This window comes from Epinephelus lanceolatus, chromosome 11 (assembly GCF_041903045.1).
Source record: "Epinephelus lanceolatus isolate andai-2023 chromosome 11, ASM4190304v1, whole genome shotgun sequence".
NCBI classification, from domain to species: Eukaryota; Metazoa; Chordata; class Actinopteri; order Perciformes; family Serranidae; genus Epinephelus; species Epinephelus lanceolatus.
In genome coordinates this window covers 36,824,551-36,842,181 of record NC_135744.1, presented here as the reverse complement: position 1 = coordinate 36,842,181, position 17,631 = coordinate 36,824,551, and the positions used below count along the sequence as shown (strand labels likewise).

The 17,631-nt window shown below is 40.9% G+C and overlaps 1 protein-coding gene across 9 annotated transcripts in view; it reads right to left on the bottom strand.

Moving 5' to 3' along the window:
* Positions 1-17,631, bottom strand: part of rapgef6 (Rap guanine nucleotide exchange factor (GEF) 6) — a 181,568-nt gene that overhangs the window by 94,532 nt on the left and 69,405 nt on the right. For 2 of the 9 annotated variants that reach the window (XM_078172587.1, XM_078172591.1), the window contains 2 exons: positions 5,331-5,474; positions 3,972-3,989 (listed from right to left, as the gene is read on the bottom strand). In XM_078172587.1, the coding sequence (XP_078028713.1) occupies positions 3,972-3,989; positions 5,331-5,474 (162 nt within the window). Of the gene's footprint in view, positions 1-3,971; positions 3,990-5,330; positions 6,304-17,631 lie in introns of those variants that run through there. The other 7 variants (XM_033641403.2, XM_078172589.1, XM_078172585.1 and 4 more) reach the window with 5 other exon arrangements.

Genomic DNA, 17,631 nt, shown 5'->3' with positions numbered 1-17,631 from the left:
ATGGTAACAAAAAAAAAAAAAAAAAAAAAAAAAGATTCTGATTCAACTGACATAATTCTGAGTCGGGTACAGCCTTAAATATAGGCTTGTTTTTTCTCCATAATGTAATGGTGGGCTATTGCTCCAAAGAATTACATCGCAGCCTGTTTCGCATCTGCCGGCTGCAGCACTCTTGCTCAATACTGGACCACTTTTAAACATTGTTGTTCCATTAGTCATTGGAAACATTGGAAAATCAGGTTGTGGTTAAAAAATACCAAAGTTTCCTCTTAACATATGGATGCTTGGAACAACCATTCTTGCCTGCCAAACTGACTGGCAGAGACAAACTTTCCAAGCCTATTTACCAGAAGTGTCTGATAGAAAACAAGAGCATCTTCCCTTCACCCCATCCCAGTGACCTTCAAACCTGAGGGGAGATTGAAAGATGATGCAGAGTCATTTTTCCATTAGTCTTCACACCAGGTTGACACAGTTATGACAAAGCATTCGCGTGAGTCACTCCTATGACGTGCCCACTAAATGATGAGCGCAACCTTAGATTTAACCTGATTGCGAGCGGTGATGTTAAGAGTAACTTGAGTAATGGCACTGCATGACCAGCACAAGCTCATCAAATAGAGCTAATATGATACCACCAAAGACAGAATCATCAAGGTCAAGTCAATGCTAATGGCTCCCTAAAAATAAACTGGTAATAGATGAGGTAAGAGGTACAATGAATGTGCAGTTAAAGTGTTAAAGCTACTTGAACCATATAAAGACCAAGCAAGCTTTTACATCTAGTTCCAACAATGAAAAACATCTAAAAATTAAGACATTAAGCAGAAGACGCTACATTCTAGAGATCAAAAGATCTTATGTGACCTCGGAAACAGTAGATGGCAAAACAACACTAAGGACATTTAGTTGCTGTTCTGGAGCTTTCGAATGACACGATCTTCCTCAGATTCCAAAAAAGTAGGGTGCCAACAAGCACTACGTGTCCTGGGGACTTGCCAGTAGAGGGGCTTCAACTGTTTTCTCTGGTCCTGGTGCTGCTAACCTACTTATGATACCAAAAACATGTGACGTGGTTTTGAAAATAAGTACAAACCTACCACTGGCCACTATTTTGCAGTGTTGCGTAACTTTGTGGCCATGCATCTGTTTCCTTGTGCAAGGTATTGTATATATGTTTAAAGTAACATACCCGACTCAACTGTTATTTTGCACACAGCTAAACAAAGATAGATATTTTAACATAAACCATCAAAGATGTTTTACAAATTTGGGGATTCTGGCTTAAAGATAGCCTACTACTTATTGCCCCAGCGCCAACTAGAGGTTAGAGCAGCTATTAAACTGGTCTGCGAAAAACCTGACAGAACACTTTGTCCTCCTCAGGCTTTAAATTTTTCTTAGTGGGAGATGGGAACAGAGGGAATGAAAGTAATCTTGAAAGGATATTTAACTATTAGTGGTTGAGCCCAGCTAGCTGCAAGAGTTACGCTCACTACTGTTAAGGAAGTTTGGTATAAATAGTTGTGTGAAGAGATTTCTCATCAGTGATTAAACTGTGTACAGTAATGTGGGCAGACAGGACATATCTATGGTAAAGACAGAAATTAATTTTAGAAATCTTGCCTAGAGTGGCTTTCACAAGCCTCCTCCTCCGCCTAAAGGAATTTCATTAGATGTTCACTGGTGGCTGATGCTTTACATTATTAATGCAGGTTTTCACACGTAACTCACGTGCCAGGTTAGCCAAAGAGGGGAAAGAAATGCTAAAGTGTTTGGAAGGAAAAAAGAAAGCAGACGTCAGACTTTCTGACTTATGACACAGGAAGTTTGCTAAACCACAGACGTTGCAAGAGACGCGGTGTTTCCGGTGTGTACCGACACTGGATTGCTTCAAAACAGCAGAGAGGATGCTGCTTCATGCTCTACACGTTTCCACAGGCATGTTCAAGACAAACCGAGTAACTTAAAACACAAACTGCTTCTCACAGCAGCAAATGAACCCTGAAAAATATTCAAAACAAATCACTATTTTAAAGTGATTCTAAAAGAGTGTAAACATCTGTGTGTCTATATTCACACCGTGTAACTGGCTTGTCTCTGAAATACCAACGTATTAAACTCTGAATTCAAAACAACTCGGGTCGCTACGACAGAATAACATCACTCTCTGCTGATTTTATCCAAGGCCGTGCAAACTGAACTATGCTATGCAGATGGCTGAACCTGCATCATGTTAAATTAATGATCCGGGGGTGGTATGGAGTAGCCTGGCTGTAAAAGCCCTTCAAGCAGGTTTCCCCTGCAAGGCAAATGAGGTGATGGGTTCATCTATCTGGACTTGTGCAGTGAGGGAAAGACAGTAACCCAGAGAGGCATCTGATGTCTTAATGAAGTGACTTTCTCTGTGTGCATGCTTCTGTTTCTCTGCAGTGTGTGTGTGTGTGTGTGTGTGGTATAAGTCTGAGTCATTAGTGAATCCCAGTGGTCTGTCATGGCAGCGAGACAACGCACAGGATCTTCTGTCTCTCGCCCCTCTGGAAGTGGAATCAGGTTCCTGGATCAATGGGAATCAATCACAACCAGTGTCGTCACAGAGACAAAAAGACATAAAATAAAATAATAAAATAAAGCTTGATCTAATCAGCAATTTGTCTGTCTCTGCCTCTGGAAACCAAGACAAAATATACTCAGTAGGTGTACTTAATGGTGTGATGTGTAGGTAGAAGCCGTATTGTTCTTTGTTCTCGACTCAAGATACAGCAGATGCTCCAATTTCTGATCCATTATTAAGATTCTTCTCAATTCATAGCTTCAGGAACTTTCATTCACTCCAGAGCGAGCCATTAAGACGGAGAGAGAGACACCAGACACTGGTGCACACCAGTGATAATGGATTACTGATGTTATTATGGTCCAATAAGGCCTCTAAACAACATCCTCTGATCCACTGCCAGAAAACAGTTCTCTTTGAGTGTGTGTGGTGCATGAACAGTATACATTTGTAGCCTGTGTAACATCCTCCTATTACCATCTTATCATTACGAATGGGCAACCCCCAAAGATACATTCAGTAGCATCTTTGACATAACAAACATACCTCCATCCACACATCAACATTCAGAGATTTGTCTGAGCAATTTCTTGTCATATTTTTGCTGAGGTATATTTCGGCATATTAAAGGGTGATCTTTGACTGGATGTTGAAATTGTGAAAGTCCCACCTTTTATTACAAGGCTATTTCATTGCTGAGTGATTGCAGTTTGGAAAATACCACATTTAGGAGCTCCCTCCGCTGTAGGAAGGTGCAAAGAAAGCTCTGGCACCAGAATTATGTGTATTTGTAACACTGGAGCAAAAAAACTTGTGGGGAACTTGGCTGGTGGCTCTGTGTGTCACCGAACCACCACGAATGCATTAGATGGTCAGACAGATAGTTTCTAGTGTCTTCAAATCATCAAATCAGGAAACAAATCATGTCTACCTCTTTCAGAGATGTGCGCCGATAATGTTCTGACCTGAATCTGAGGGAAAACCAAAAAAAACGTGTCATCTGGAGTCATCTCAAACCTGTCTCTGTCCTGTCAGGTTTAAATGTCAACACTGAGCACCTTGTCCTCCATTTGTTAACCACTCCGTTGTTGCTCCCAGCATGCATCTGTTGTTCCACAGTTAGCCCCCTTCCTATCTGCCACCCACAGTGTTGGTACACAGCAGTGCGTGCATGTGTGTGGCAGCCTTAGAATTACTCGCTTTTCCCAACACAGCCCATTGCTAAACAACAGGTGCCTGAACCACAAGTCACTCACGTGCACATTCATGCATGCACACACACACTTACAAACACACACATACGCCAGACACATAAACAGAAAAAAATCCTGATAGATGTGGTAACAATGCAAGACAGAAAGATGGAGCAGAGAAAGACCTAAATGTGGGGAAGGATTCATTTTGTAATTCGTCCTACCTGGTTGTTGACATAATCCTGAAGACATCAGCAGAAACATGAAAAGGGAAGAGAAAGAAACAATATACAGTCATAATGGGACAGTATGCAAACTCTATGTCTGTGTGTGGTGAGAGTAAAATAGGTACAGGCTAGCATATCACATCCTTCCAATCTATATACTCATTTAATAAAAATAAAGTGAGCATGTCAAGGGCCCCATTCAGTCACTTAGCAATGACCAGAGTACAATACATGGAATATAGAACTCAGATCTCTTGTATTAGGGATGTTTTCTTTTTCCCAAATGTGTCTCGAGTTCATCCTGCCCTCCAGTCTCGCTCAAATGCAGATAATGACCACTATCATTATCTGTATTTCCAGGGCAGTTGTACTGTTCCACTTGTTGTTGTCCTGCTTCTTTGTGCTGTGCTTGCACATCAGAGCGGGTAGCCTTTACATAATAAATGCCCTCATGAAATATAATGTGGTGGGATCCGGCAGTGCTGAAGGCAAGAAATGTCGGCAGAGGACACTTAAAGCTCTCCATTAAGCCTGTTTGTAACACCCAGGGGAGCTTGACATGAGCTGGGACAAGTGTGTGTGTGTGTGTGTGCTGAAGTTTGTGTGCCTGTGTGTGTGGCAGAGCGTGGTTTCTAGTGATTAGTCAAAACTGTAACTGACACACGGCTGGCGTCAGTGATCGTATCAGAAGGAGGGAAATTCAACACACACACACACACACTCAGTTTCAATACTTTTCTTACACAGAGTTTGTTCAAGAAAAACTCAAAAAGTGGCTTTAAGAGAGACATAGTTTGTTTCTCTCTACAAACTTTGGGTCACAATATAATGTTTTCCACATTTATCCTCTCTGTGAGCACTCAGAGATATTCACAAGAATGTTCAGTACCACTGAGCGCTCGATATAAACTCTCCAAAAAGTTTTTTTCCCACTCAAATCTTCTTCATCATATCTTTAATTTACCAGAAAATGTTGATCTTTGTGCATGTAGACCATGTTGTCATAGTACTTCAAGTATTATAGGAAGAATAGCAGGATTTGACAAGTAGAAACTGAGGACACTTCCAGTGTGTGTCATCTGCCACTGCTGAAACTAAAAGCACTAATTAGTCAGGATGTCAGCAGGTTCCATAAGATCTTTAAATCCTACCAAGAATTTATCTTAAGAAACTCTTAAATCAGCCTAATACTGATCAAATATATAAAACCTAACTAGTTATGTATGTTCAGAAAAAGAAATCAAAGGTTAAGTGGTGTCTAACGGTGTTTTAAGAAGTTGATACTCTTCTTTCTTACTGTTACTAAGTGAAGCCTGTCATTGTATAGTGCTACTAGCGATGGTGTGTTGCTCCTACCGTGTTGTAGCCAGCGGGTTCTTGGCCGTCTGTGATAAGTTCCCGCTCTCCCCTGGGGTTGACCCTCCTGAAGCGCCGTCTGGACCTCCGTTGGGATCCCTCCCTCTGCAGAAAACTGTCGTCCCCCTCGCTGCCGTTATCCACCTGCAATACACAGTCAACACCCTCCTCAGAATAGTAGCTTCTCCGGGATTCACATCCACAACCTTCAGGTGTGTGGGGACAGCAGTCTGAGCCCGGAGAGCACGGCTCAGAGCAGCTGCGTTTTAGTAGTTCAGACTTTTGGATGTTAGGAACAGAGTTGCGTTTTGTAAATCCCAATTTCTGGTTCTCAGTTTTTGATTTCTCTTTCTTATAATCCAAGTTTTGGGTTTTAAGATCCGTTAGGTTCTGAAAGTCTGAGTTGTTATCCTTGAGTGCGCTCTCTTCCGTTCTCCCTGTCTCTGCTTCATGCCCCTCTGAGATCTGGACCTGCTCCTCTGCTGGCTCCTGGTTGAACATCCAGTTCTTCCAGAGCACAGACAGCCGGTGCCAGCGGAGCACACTCATCCGGACGAGAGGACGGGATCAGTACAACACATAAAAGCAGGAAATACCATGGAAGAGGAAAAACAAAAACAGTGGGGAAACACTTCTAGACAAAAGATGAATAGAAGTGTTGCGTCCAAATTTTAAAAAGACTCCTTAATCCTGAGGGATCCAACAACATTACATCCTTCGAGGCAAGCATCCACAACAAAAGAAACACAAGAACCAAATTAAAAGAACAAACAACTGGAGTGACGATGAGGACAAAAAAAAAACAAGGGCTGTCCCTCTTTTGGACAAGAGTTGTCCTCTTTGGAGAGCCGGATAGTTCAAGACAAAGTTCAGCTGCTCAACACAGTGCATACTGACAGACTTACTCACATGCTCTCTGTCTCTCTCTCGCTGCCGGAGACACGCGCACAGAGCATACACTGAGCCCACAGTTTCCTCCAGGAAACCGTAAATACACAAATATCCTCGCCAGGCAGAAAAAACAGCACAGCACACAGATTCCGGCCATACAATTCATTCCCCATAGGCTCTTTGTGCTGGTCTGTTGTTGCCGGAGGAATTTGTTTTCTTTCTCGATTGCATAATGTTTAGTGAGTCAATTGCCTCATTATGTCAGTAATGAAGAAACAAGAGATTTTAAATATGTTACCGACTTTGAGAGGACACAATTTGTGATGATTTTGCTTCAGCTTGTCTTTTATTTGTTATTTTTTTCTTACACTTGAATGTTTTATAGTTGATAGTTTGAATATTAGGTTCGTACCAAACAGAGCAGAAATACGACTAGATATTCCAACTTTAACCCTTCCTGTTACATCCTTTACTTGAATATTGTTTTCTTACAAAACATGTCTGTTAACAGAGAACTGCACCGATTTAGCATTGCACTTTTATTACTGTCGGGCTCATGATGAACATCAACCAGCAGCAGTCAGGAGTCAGGAATGTTGTGTTTTTTATTCCACACATTCCTCTTCCTGGCGCCTACATCACCCATAATGCAACTCAAACACACACAGTTTAGTTGGAGCTTCAGGTGTGTTATACCGGCTGATTTAGCCTCAAGCTCTACTCACTTCAACATTTTCTACATTTTCAAATTCTTCATCCCCAACCAACACTGCCTTAAATGACGTCAATTTAATTAAATGTCTTTTAAGTGTCCCATGATGTGAGGCCGGTGGGTAAGGGAGATCATGTCTTTGTGGTAGCTGCTCCAAAGCTTTGGAATAGCTCCATTGACACTTAAACAAACAACAGACAAACCTTAAAATGTACATGTTTTCAATGGCCTTAGGTTGTTTGTTGTGGTTTTACCTATGTTTTTGTTTTTATCGGTTTAGTTCGGTTTTATATTTGTGTACATTTTATATCGCTACATATTTGTGTCATTCTTTTATTTTGTACAGCACTTTGGTCAGCTGTGGTTATTTTTAAATGGGCTTTATGGGCTTTATTGATTTGATTTGATTTGATTTGATTTAAACTCTCCGGTATGCATCAGGTGATTCATACTATATTTCAGACACATTTTCTTTGTTTGTTGCCCTTGTGTGTTTGTCCACCTAGCAATACCAGGCTGTATACAGTTATCAGGCACATAAATTTAAAGCTTTGAAAGACCCTTTCAAGATGATTTTTAACTAAAAAAAAAAACCTCATTATCACCTTTTTCTTATTCAAGCATTGCCGGTGAGTATAAAGATAAGTAGTTTATATGTAGTCCTGTGCAGAGGTAGGTTTTATGCAGGAATATAGTTATCAAAGTGAGTATGCTTAATCTACATTTGCCAACAGTACAACATAAAAAGATGGTATGAGGTTTAGTGGTAGATTTAAAAATTTCTAGCATCAAAAAAGTGGACTTTCAGGCAGAAAGGCAAAAATAAGTTTAAGGATGAATTAATGAAAATAGATAAAATGTTTGTGACAATTAAGTCCTCAAGAAATTAAACTTTAAGACATTTTAAGGACATGCATATGCCCTGCGTACATTCATTTATGTGTTGCCAACAGCATGTAAATCATGCACTATGTTACCCACGTGCCTAAATTCACCTCTTCTCACATAACACATGACATGCTTAAAGGTTTCTGGTCAGCTGTTAATGCTTAGCAGTTCATCCTTGACAGTCCAGAATATTGATTGGATAATTTGGCGCCGTTTAACAAGTGTGCTCTATGTTCCTGTTTGCCTGGTCAGAGTATCACTGCCTGTTGTTCAGTCTTCCAGTTCATTAAGCTTTCTGTCATTGTGCCTGCGAGTCGAGGAAGCCAAGAGGGGAGAGGAATTAACAGGATCCAGCTGCTGATGTTTGAACATTTCAAAGAGGCATCTTCTTCACTCCTCTTCCTGTCTCTCTCCTTTACTTATCTTCATTTTGTTACTTTTAATGACTCTTCTTCCCTGGTTGGCTGTGAGGCTCTCGCACCTTCTACCTCCTACTACTCATCTGCACCTAGTTATGTAATACGCTATAAGCTGTAGTTGCTGACAGCTAAAATGCTTTAATTAGCACTCCCAATGTCCGTGCATTCATTCCTGTTCTGTATGTGCATAATATGAATCAGAAATAGAATAACTCAATCTATTTTACAATCCTGCAGGCTATTCACAAATTATTATGTGCCTTATAGCGTTTACAATAAAAAAGCTCCTAGAAAATATTTATTTTATTTTTATTTTATTGCTTAGAAAACCCAGGTGGTGCAGTGCAAGTGATTTGTTTTGTAACGCAAGAGTCAATACGTTTCATGCTTTGTTGAGAAATCTAATGTAGAGATTTATCTGTCGACTGAATGGGTCCCATAACTCCATTATTATGCTGCTGTCAAATCCCAGTCTAAGTTCTTTGCTGTACCAGTCACCTATGTGGAAATACTGGTATGAGTGCCTTTTTTAAATCTATCTGTGTGTATGTCTTTTAAATGGACCTTGAGTCTATGAAATAAAAGTTGATTGATTGATTATCTTTTCCAATAAATAAAAAAAGTATTAATTTTACTTCCAAGATCCAATACAGAATACATCTAGAGCTGTAAGTTATAAAAGATGAAATGGCTGGGCAGGATTTTAGTATGACATCTTTCAAATAGTCTTTCTGCTTGCCCCTTTGAGGCTACAATGTGGCACTGCGCTCAGTATAAAAGAGTATACAGGGTTTCCACCAGAAAATTCACTAGGCCGAGTGGCAAGTATCTTGTGATGGTGCTGGCGGCGGGCGCAGGCTGGTGGAAAACTGTCTTTTTTTAATGGTTGCCAGCAACAGACTTTGTTTTGATTTTGATGTCAACAATGCAGCTAAGTTAAATTAAAATATTTCATCTTCATGTGTGGAAAGTAGCATTAGGTCTCATGCATATGGAATATGATGCAGATTAAGTGTGCTTTCATGAGTGAAACAGAAGGGCAAAGCAAGATTTTGCCTCGGTCCCCCAAAAAAGCTAGAAACAGTCCTGCTAGCTGGTGTGTCTCCTCAACAAGATGCACCAGACAAAATGCAATGTAGAGATGTTATTGCAGCCTCATGTCCCCGATGGGATGCTAAGGACTCACTCATCGTGAATGCAAATGTCGACTGCTGACTTGTTAACTGTAACGTTACCGTTATCGCTGAACAGCTTAGCATTAGCTAACTGGTAACGTTAACATTATACAACTAATTCTAACTTACTGACTTGGGTTAAATGCCCTGTCAAAGCAGCAGCTGTCATAAGGTCAGAGGCTGGCAGCTCTGTGTGTTCTATTAGTTTAATTTCCATCGGCATTTATTGTTACGTAATCAGGGTTAATCTTTGGTTAACTTAAAGGATAACTTCGGTATTTTTCAACCTGGGCCCTATTCCCCCATGTGTATGTGTGCGTATGATTCATAGGTACAACTTGTTTTAAAATTGGTTCAGTATTGAGGGAGGCGGATGCAGCCGGCAGCCGCAAAACGAGCTAAAACGGTAGATATGGGGGCAAATGCGTCCCGTCTAAATTTGCGCATTAAAAGTGCTTTTTTTTTCGCCACTGACCGGTTCAGATCACCAGTGCTATCTCTGTAACATACTAAGCATTTCCCTTACCCTTCACTTCCTCTGGGCTGTGTGTGACGTCATCTCGCGAGAGCTTTGCTTGTTGCCGGAAGAAAACAGAGGAGCCATGCTGAGCGCCGCTCAGAGTGGCGTTGGTTGTCCCGGAGTACAGTTGAGAGTTTTACTGCATCGGTATCATGGCTGCATATTTACCCGATAACGAGAATGAAGATGAGCCCTTTTATTACAATGGCCGCCCGTACTTATTTGAGCCCAAGTATACGGACGAGGAGCTCCTCCAAATTGAAGAGCAGACAAGGATAGAGAGAGAGGGCCAACGAGCAGACGAGGGTGAAGCAGCGGCTGCACAAACGCGAATCTCTGAGGACTGGTGGTGCTCCTGTGGTTGCTGTGTCTCCATGCCCACAGAGGAAGAATGTCTGTGTTGCAACAAGTGGGACCTGCTGCCCAATATTCATGGTCTCGATGTGTCCTGGGATGATACAGAAACTACCAAACGCTGTGTAACTACGTTAGAGGATTTCCCCCCTCTGATCAACAGGGCAGTGCTGGATACCTTTTTTCATGTGCCCAAAATAAATTGGAGGAGGCGGCCAAAACCACAGGGACCAAATGGTCAACTATCCATCAAGTAAGCATAACTAATATGTCTTTATGCATGTAATACTGATACCTAGAATTGTCTCTGAGACACACATTTACTGCAAGCAAAGCTCTCGCGAGATGACGTCACACACAGCCCAGAGGAAGTGAAGGGTAAGGGAAATGCTTATTATGTTATTTACAGAGATAGCACTGGCGACCTGAACCGGTCAGTGGCGATAAAAGCACTTTTAATGCGCAAACTTACACGGGGCGCATTTGCCCCCATATCTACTGTTTTAGCTCGTTTCGTGGCTGCCGGCTGCATCTGCCTCCCTCAATACTGAACCAATTTTAAAACAAGTTGTACCTATTAATCATATACACACATACACATGGGGAAATAGGGCCAAGGTTGAAAAATACCTAAGTTATCCTTTAAAAAACGTCTTAAATTAAAAAAAAATAATAAATATATATATCCCTAATACTTAGGCCAGGCTGCCTGGCTTGCAATACACTAGCGGAAACCCTGGTATAATTATGTCAGTGTAAAAGCACCACAGATTTTATAAGCAGTCATTGTTCACCCCCCCACCCCCCACCCCCCAAGACCTCGAGTCAGTCATGTGTATTCACATAAGTCTTACACACCCATGATCATCCAAAAAAAGTTATGAGATGTGACTACTGTGCTTGGGTTGAGGAGGGTAAAAGACTATGAGCTGAAGAACCACAAGATAGGACTGAAATTTTAGCTCCATGCTTTCCTGTATTCCCATATGTAACACATACAAAACATTCCCATGATATCACAAAAAAAAAAACAACTGGCAAGACTAGGAATATATCTCTCAAAGGTACACATCTGAGAGCTGTCTGATTGAACACGATCTCACACATCGATTATAAAGCGGCTTTAAAACACGAGAGAGAAGATGGACTTAAAGATTTTCTGTCACTGCTGAAATGGGACTCAATAGCTGCCACGGGTTCAAATAGGGCAACAACCTTATGTGGTGGAGCTCTGCTGTGATACACAGAATAACTACTGCATCGTGGGTAGTTTAGCTGTAATGGACTCTGAAACAGCTGTATGAGGGATAGTTCAGCTATAAAACACCAAATAACAGTTGTAAAAGGAACCAGTGCTGGTATCGATGTGTCCCTTTTCGCTGCAAAAAAATGTCATCTTGCCTTGTTTTAACGAGCCTCGTGAGACAGACAGCCTGAAGGTAATGCACACGAAATTCTTGGGGGAAAGGTTAGACGTGTACCCGACTTTCATGTCTATCCTGTGACCACATAACCATCTTTTTGTCTCACTGTGTATGAGCCTCTCTGGCTGCTTCACTGAATAAACCCCCCTCCCATCTATCCCGTGACCACCAGTTCTGTCAGCCACTGAGAACTCTTGCCTTTATGTTTCTGACTTACTGTCATGCCATTATGTGGCCATACTTCCTATTTCCTCTGTCCATTTAAATATGTGTGTGACTAACTACATAACTACACATCTACTCATCAGTCAGTTAACATTCCTCTCTGTCTATGTGCATTACATTACCCCCTTTTGCTAACTTTTTTCTTGCTCTGTTCATTCATTTCTTACTCCCGTCGTCCCGCTACTCACTTCCTTTCATTCCCCTGCATTCCCACCACACACACAAACACACACACATACACACTCAAAAACAACTCCGCCCTGTCAGTCTGTGAATGTCACCCCTGTCCATCCTGTGACCAGAGTTATGACGATAGCCACAAATTACACTCCCTCTACTATTCCCATGGCCCTAATTAGCTGATTGGCTGCAATGCAGTGTGACTAGACCACAGTCCCCCTGCTCCTGTGTGTTTATGCATTCATCTAGAGTGTGTGTGTGTGCATGTGTGTGTGTGTGTGAGTAAGCATGTTCATGTTTATTTGTGTTCCTGACAGCTTTTCTTGGCATTTTCAGTTCTCTGTGGTTATCCAAGAATTCCTCCAGTTTTATGTCTAAAGGCATCACTGATGATACACCGAGGTGCTTCCCAGAAATCATTTGTCACCCAACCAGCACCACTATGTGTTCTTTTTGGATATAGGCAAAGATGTGCGACTGTTTTCTTTGTCTGTTCAGCTATTAACATTCAAGCTGACTACCCAGTTTTTCTCCTATTTATTCCAAACAAGCAGCTCCTGCCTGAAACCAAACAAGCACCAACTCCTGTGCATCAGAAGGATTCTTCCAGGAAAGTGTCATCTGACAGCAAATGTTACAGCTTTCATTCACTTGGTATAGGATGAAAGGCAGCTGTGTCAAACATCGAGCAAAAGTCGGATTTTGCTTTTTTTGGGCATGTCGTAGATTGATACAGTGATACAGCTTCCACCAATCATTCTTGTAGACACAAGCAGCACCTCATCAGATGAATATACAAAGTGAAATCACTCCTTATACCCTTCAATTTTTGACTTATCATTTACTTATTTAGTCTTGGACATGGTGCCAAGTACTTCTGAATAATGTTCGAGTGTTACTTGGATGGAGACGAACGGTTGATTGTGGCGGCGTGTCATTGCATTGTGCCGGCAAAGGGGTGAAAATTTGCTCATTCACCCAGGTACAAAATTCCATCTGATCCAAGCCGATCAGAGCTTGAGCAATCACTGATTCATTGTAACCTTTCCCATTAAATACAAAAGCCAGCGGTTATAGTGGGTGTAAGGGATTTTCCATTTAGTGGGAAAGGGGCTTTACTATTGAAAAGGAAGAACATGACCACGCCCAACCTGCGGCTGAATTAAAAATCTGTTGACAAAGTTCTTGACCCCTGCATACCGTCATGAAGTGTATTAAAGAAGCAGTTACATTTTGGTCATAGATTCTTATCAGGCATCAAACAAAACAAAAGTCTGAATGCACACGACACAAACTGAGAATGTGGAGGGTTTAGAAAGTGTTACATCTCTGTGACACCATGTAATATCTTAAACAGGCTTCCCTTAATTGCTCTTCCTAAAAGCTGAATTGTGTTCATGGGGTTTTCTGTCCATACTCTAAGCTGAGTGGGTATGTTTATATTGATTTTTATCGTCTTAACTGTTATCTTGTAGCATTGTACAAAATCTCCAATTAGTCTTAGACATAGATGTGCTGTCAGATCCTTCTGGGAGAAACTGGCCCAGCAGTGTAATAATCACAGGATGTTTAAGACTGATTTTGCCTTTGAAAACTGGAACATCTTTTCTTTCACTCAGCTCTGTGTATAACACAAATCTGTCTAAATATATATGAGGTAGTCATAATCTGCCAATTTCAAAGACTTATATTATTATCATTATTGCCATTGCACATCTGTTATCCTCCACCGCCAACACCACTCATCACATTAGCGTAGTTCTGTGTATCCCCACCTGTGTTTTTGCATATTGCACGTTTTTTAAACTGAGAACATGTGCATATTCCATATGTTGTGCATTTCATTCTCTTTGTTTTAAATCTCTGTATAGCTGTTTATATTATAGAATATACTGTGCACTTTGCATATGGCAATGTAAATTTACATTTCATTTCTTAGGTTTTGCTGAATTCTATGCACCACGACACCAAGGGAAATTTCCTTGAGTGTGAAAACCTACCTGTCAAAAAACCTGTTTCTGAATCTGGCCCTACAGCTTGGCAGTTCTTTCCTTCCTATTAGTCTTGATACTTAATATCCAAACACCACCCTGCTCTGCTGCGCCACAGACCATTAAAAAAAAAAGGTGGACAAAACAAGGATATGCTTGGATAATAACAACAATAACAGCCTCTACATAATCTCATTTCCTGATTCTCAGAAAGAAATGCAAATGCTTGTCAACAAACATGCCCATATATGAAGACACAGACAGAAAAACACCTCACGTTCTCCCTGAGGCTCCGAACAGCTGATCAGCTTTGTGTTCTTGTAGGGCTCACTGCTCTCCTCCTTCCCCCCCCCTTCATCACCATCACCATCACCATCTCTCTCTACTCCTCCGGGATCACACACACAGTGGATGGTTTAATACAAACTCAGGCAACATTAGTTCAAATCTATTCCCTCAGCCACAAACTATCTTATTTTCTTTTATTCAAACTGATTTTACCCTTTCTTCCCCAGGTAACAGAGCGTGCTGGCTCTTTTCCTGCAACGCCCAACTTTACATTCACACAGTATCAAACCGTCTTACCTAGAAGATCATCAGTACTCCCACCACTCCCTTTTACTGTCGCAATAGCCTCTGAATGGACCCACAGGGGTAGTTTAGGATTAAGTGCCTTGATGAAAGGGCACCTCGCTATTATAACCCTTTGTCAATGCAGGAACTTTACAGGAAGATAATGTCCTGATGTGCCTGGAACTATAGTGGGGGAATTTGGAGCCCTGAATGTTACTAAGTAGTCAAACACAAGCTTCAAGGCTGCTACAAATTCAGTGCGGCATTTATTCACACAGTAGCCAAGCAGTGACATTTACTGTAATGTTTACTGCTGTTTAAGCAAAGATAATCGACTTCCAGTTAGTTCATTTCTACTTTAGCACGTCTCCCTTCCAACATCTACAGTTTTAAGACATGATAGTCACGCAACAGCTAAAAAGAAACATGACAAACCTGTATCACAGTTGTTGCTTCGTCACTGCTCTGTTATCTAATTTATTTAACTGAAACAATTCTTTGGAGGTGGTGGTTATGCAAGGAGCAAAGGGGATCTCCTGAGTTTAGTAGCTGTAGCTCCTTGTTTCCTGGGACTATTTGATCAAAAAATTCCATTGGTTCACAAGGGGAGTGTTACTCATTTACTTCCCCCTCCTCCAGGTTTGTAGCTCTGTTACAAACACTCTTTCTTTTACCTTGAGGCTACTAGTGCCTCATTATTTTCCTGATTATTCATCTACTCTCTCCCTGTTTCTTTCTTTCTCTCTTTACAAAAAAGAAAACCTGAATGAACCGCACACACAAGCAAATAAACACTGAATACTGTTGAGTTCTAAACTCTATGTAATGTATGAAACAGCATAATTTGGAATGGGTTAAAAATGTGCGAGTTGCGTTACTTTGTAATGTTCAGCCACTTACTTACCCTGAAAGGATACATAAAGTATGTTGTATGATTAAGGACAAAACAGTGGTTGTATTAGGGTCAGAATCGTTAATAACGTAATAAGAATTCTGGTGTTTTTAGACATTTTCTTATGTGTATGATATTAGAGGAAAATTTATGTGAAGCAGTGGTGTAGGAGTTCACATAAATTTTAAGTTTGACATTTGGAAATCCATGTATTTGCCTTCTTGCCTAGAGTTAAATGAGAAGATCAAGACCATTCTCATGTCTGTGCCATAAAATAGGAGTCTACTGCCAGCAGGCTAACTTAGCCTAGCACAAAGGCTGTAAATAGGGGAAAAACAGCTAGCCTGGCTTTGACCAGCACCTCTAACACTAACTAATTAACATGAATCTGGTTTGTTCAATCTGCACAAAAGCTGAAGTCTTAAAATGACAAACCACCAACACATAACACACCGCAAAACCTCAACATATTGTCCTTACACTTAAAAAGTTTCATACTTTTCTGATTTGAAAAGCAGTGATTTTCAATTGTGTTGATATGCCAACATTATTAACTGTGTCTGTCATATAAAATTCTACAGTTAATTAATACAATCCGTGGTGCATAAAGTGTCTCTAAAAGATACTCTACTTTGTTCTTTTCAGCTGTAGAGGAAAATGACTTCCTACAAACTGGGGAATTTTCCCAGAAAAGAACTGCCTGGAGCACTAAATATAAATACTTTCAGAACAAAACTGGTCAAATTATTAGTGTTACGAACAAGGAGCGATAAAGAGTGGTAAATCTGACATTAATTTAAATGAAATCTTGCACATTATTACCTCAGTTTTAAGTGAGCAGAGTGACAGTCTATGTAAGGATGATAAGGTTTCATCATTGTTCCCCTGGCTACAGTAATGACAGTTATGCAAGTCTGTACAGTCACAGCAACAGAAATCTCAGATGAGGGTTTCTTTGAAAATTCTCTGGAAAAATTTGCATTTGCTGACTTCTTGTAACACCTGAGAGTCCCCTCACTTTACTGATACAGGTCAAAGATAAAGGACAGGTACGAATCAAGCAACGAGGTCATATCTGTTTAGAGTTTTATATTCCTTATAATAACATCAGTGGAAGTGATGCTACCTGCTGCTTTCTGTGTAAAACTTTACTGCTTATCCTTTCTTATCCCACATGATCCCTCTAGTCCCCCAGACACAAAGACTCTGGAGAAGGAAGATACGAGAACAGGGAGGACATTTAGGGAGAAGATGGAGACTGCGACCTTGTGGAGGCAGACAGAAACACACTGCATTTGTATGCAAAATATGGCATGTTAAATGTGAGCTGAAAAAGTACATTTAAACATTCTCCAACGTTTAAGAAGATAGTTTACCAGTAATTACACAGATGTCAAGTCTGTGCTGGGGGGGGGGTCTATTTACCACGCTACAAGAGAAAGATCTTAGACAGGACATGACACCACTGTGACTAATAAACTGGCTTTGGAAAACAGCAAAGAGTTCCTTTGCCCGCACTGTCACATATACTGCTAGAATAAGAGAAGGATGAGAGTTGCAGATCTTGCTGGATAAACTTGCTACCATAGCAACATCAAGGCTACAAACATCCCATAATGCACTGCGCCCTGTAGGAGCTGGTGGTTTTTTTTTAAATTTTTTTTTTAAAGATTTTTTCCCCCATGTTATTATACACGCTAGGCGTGAACCTGAAAAGGATCATGTGTTTGGTGGTGTGTTTGTGTGAGTGTGTGCTTTTATCTGGCTAACAAACTACTGGAGCAATCAGCCTACTGTTTTGTGTGCGCACTTACGACTTGATGCTAAAGGCCCTCTTGATGTCGTGGTGACTCCCAATTGTTGTAAAACCTGTTTAACTGACTGTTTTATACTGTCATTGACTGCTGACTCATCACTTTTCTTAGCCGGCCGGTAGGGGCCAAAGGTTTTCCGGAAATCGGCTTGGCTTAAAACAACAAGCTTTACCTTGTCTGTTGCAGGCCACATTTCGGTCTTTGTTGTGGCTCAAAAACTCCATCCATAGAAAAGTTTAATGT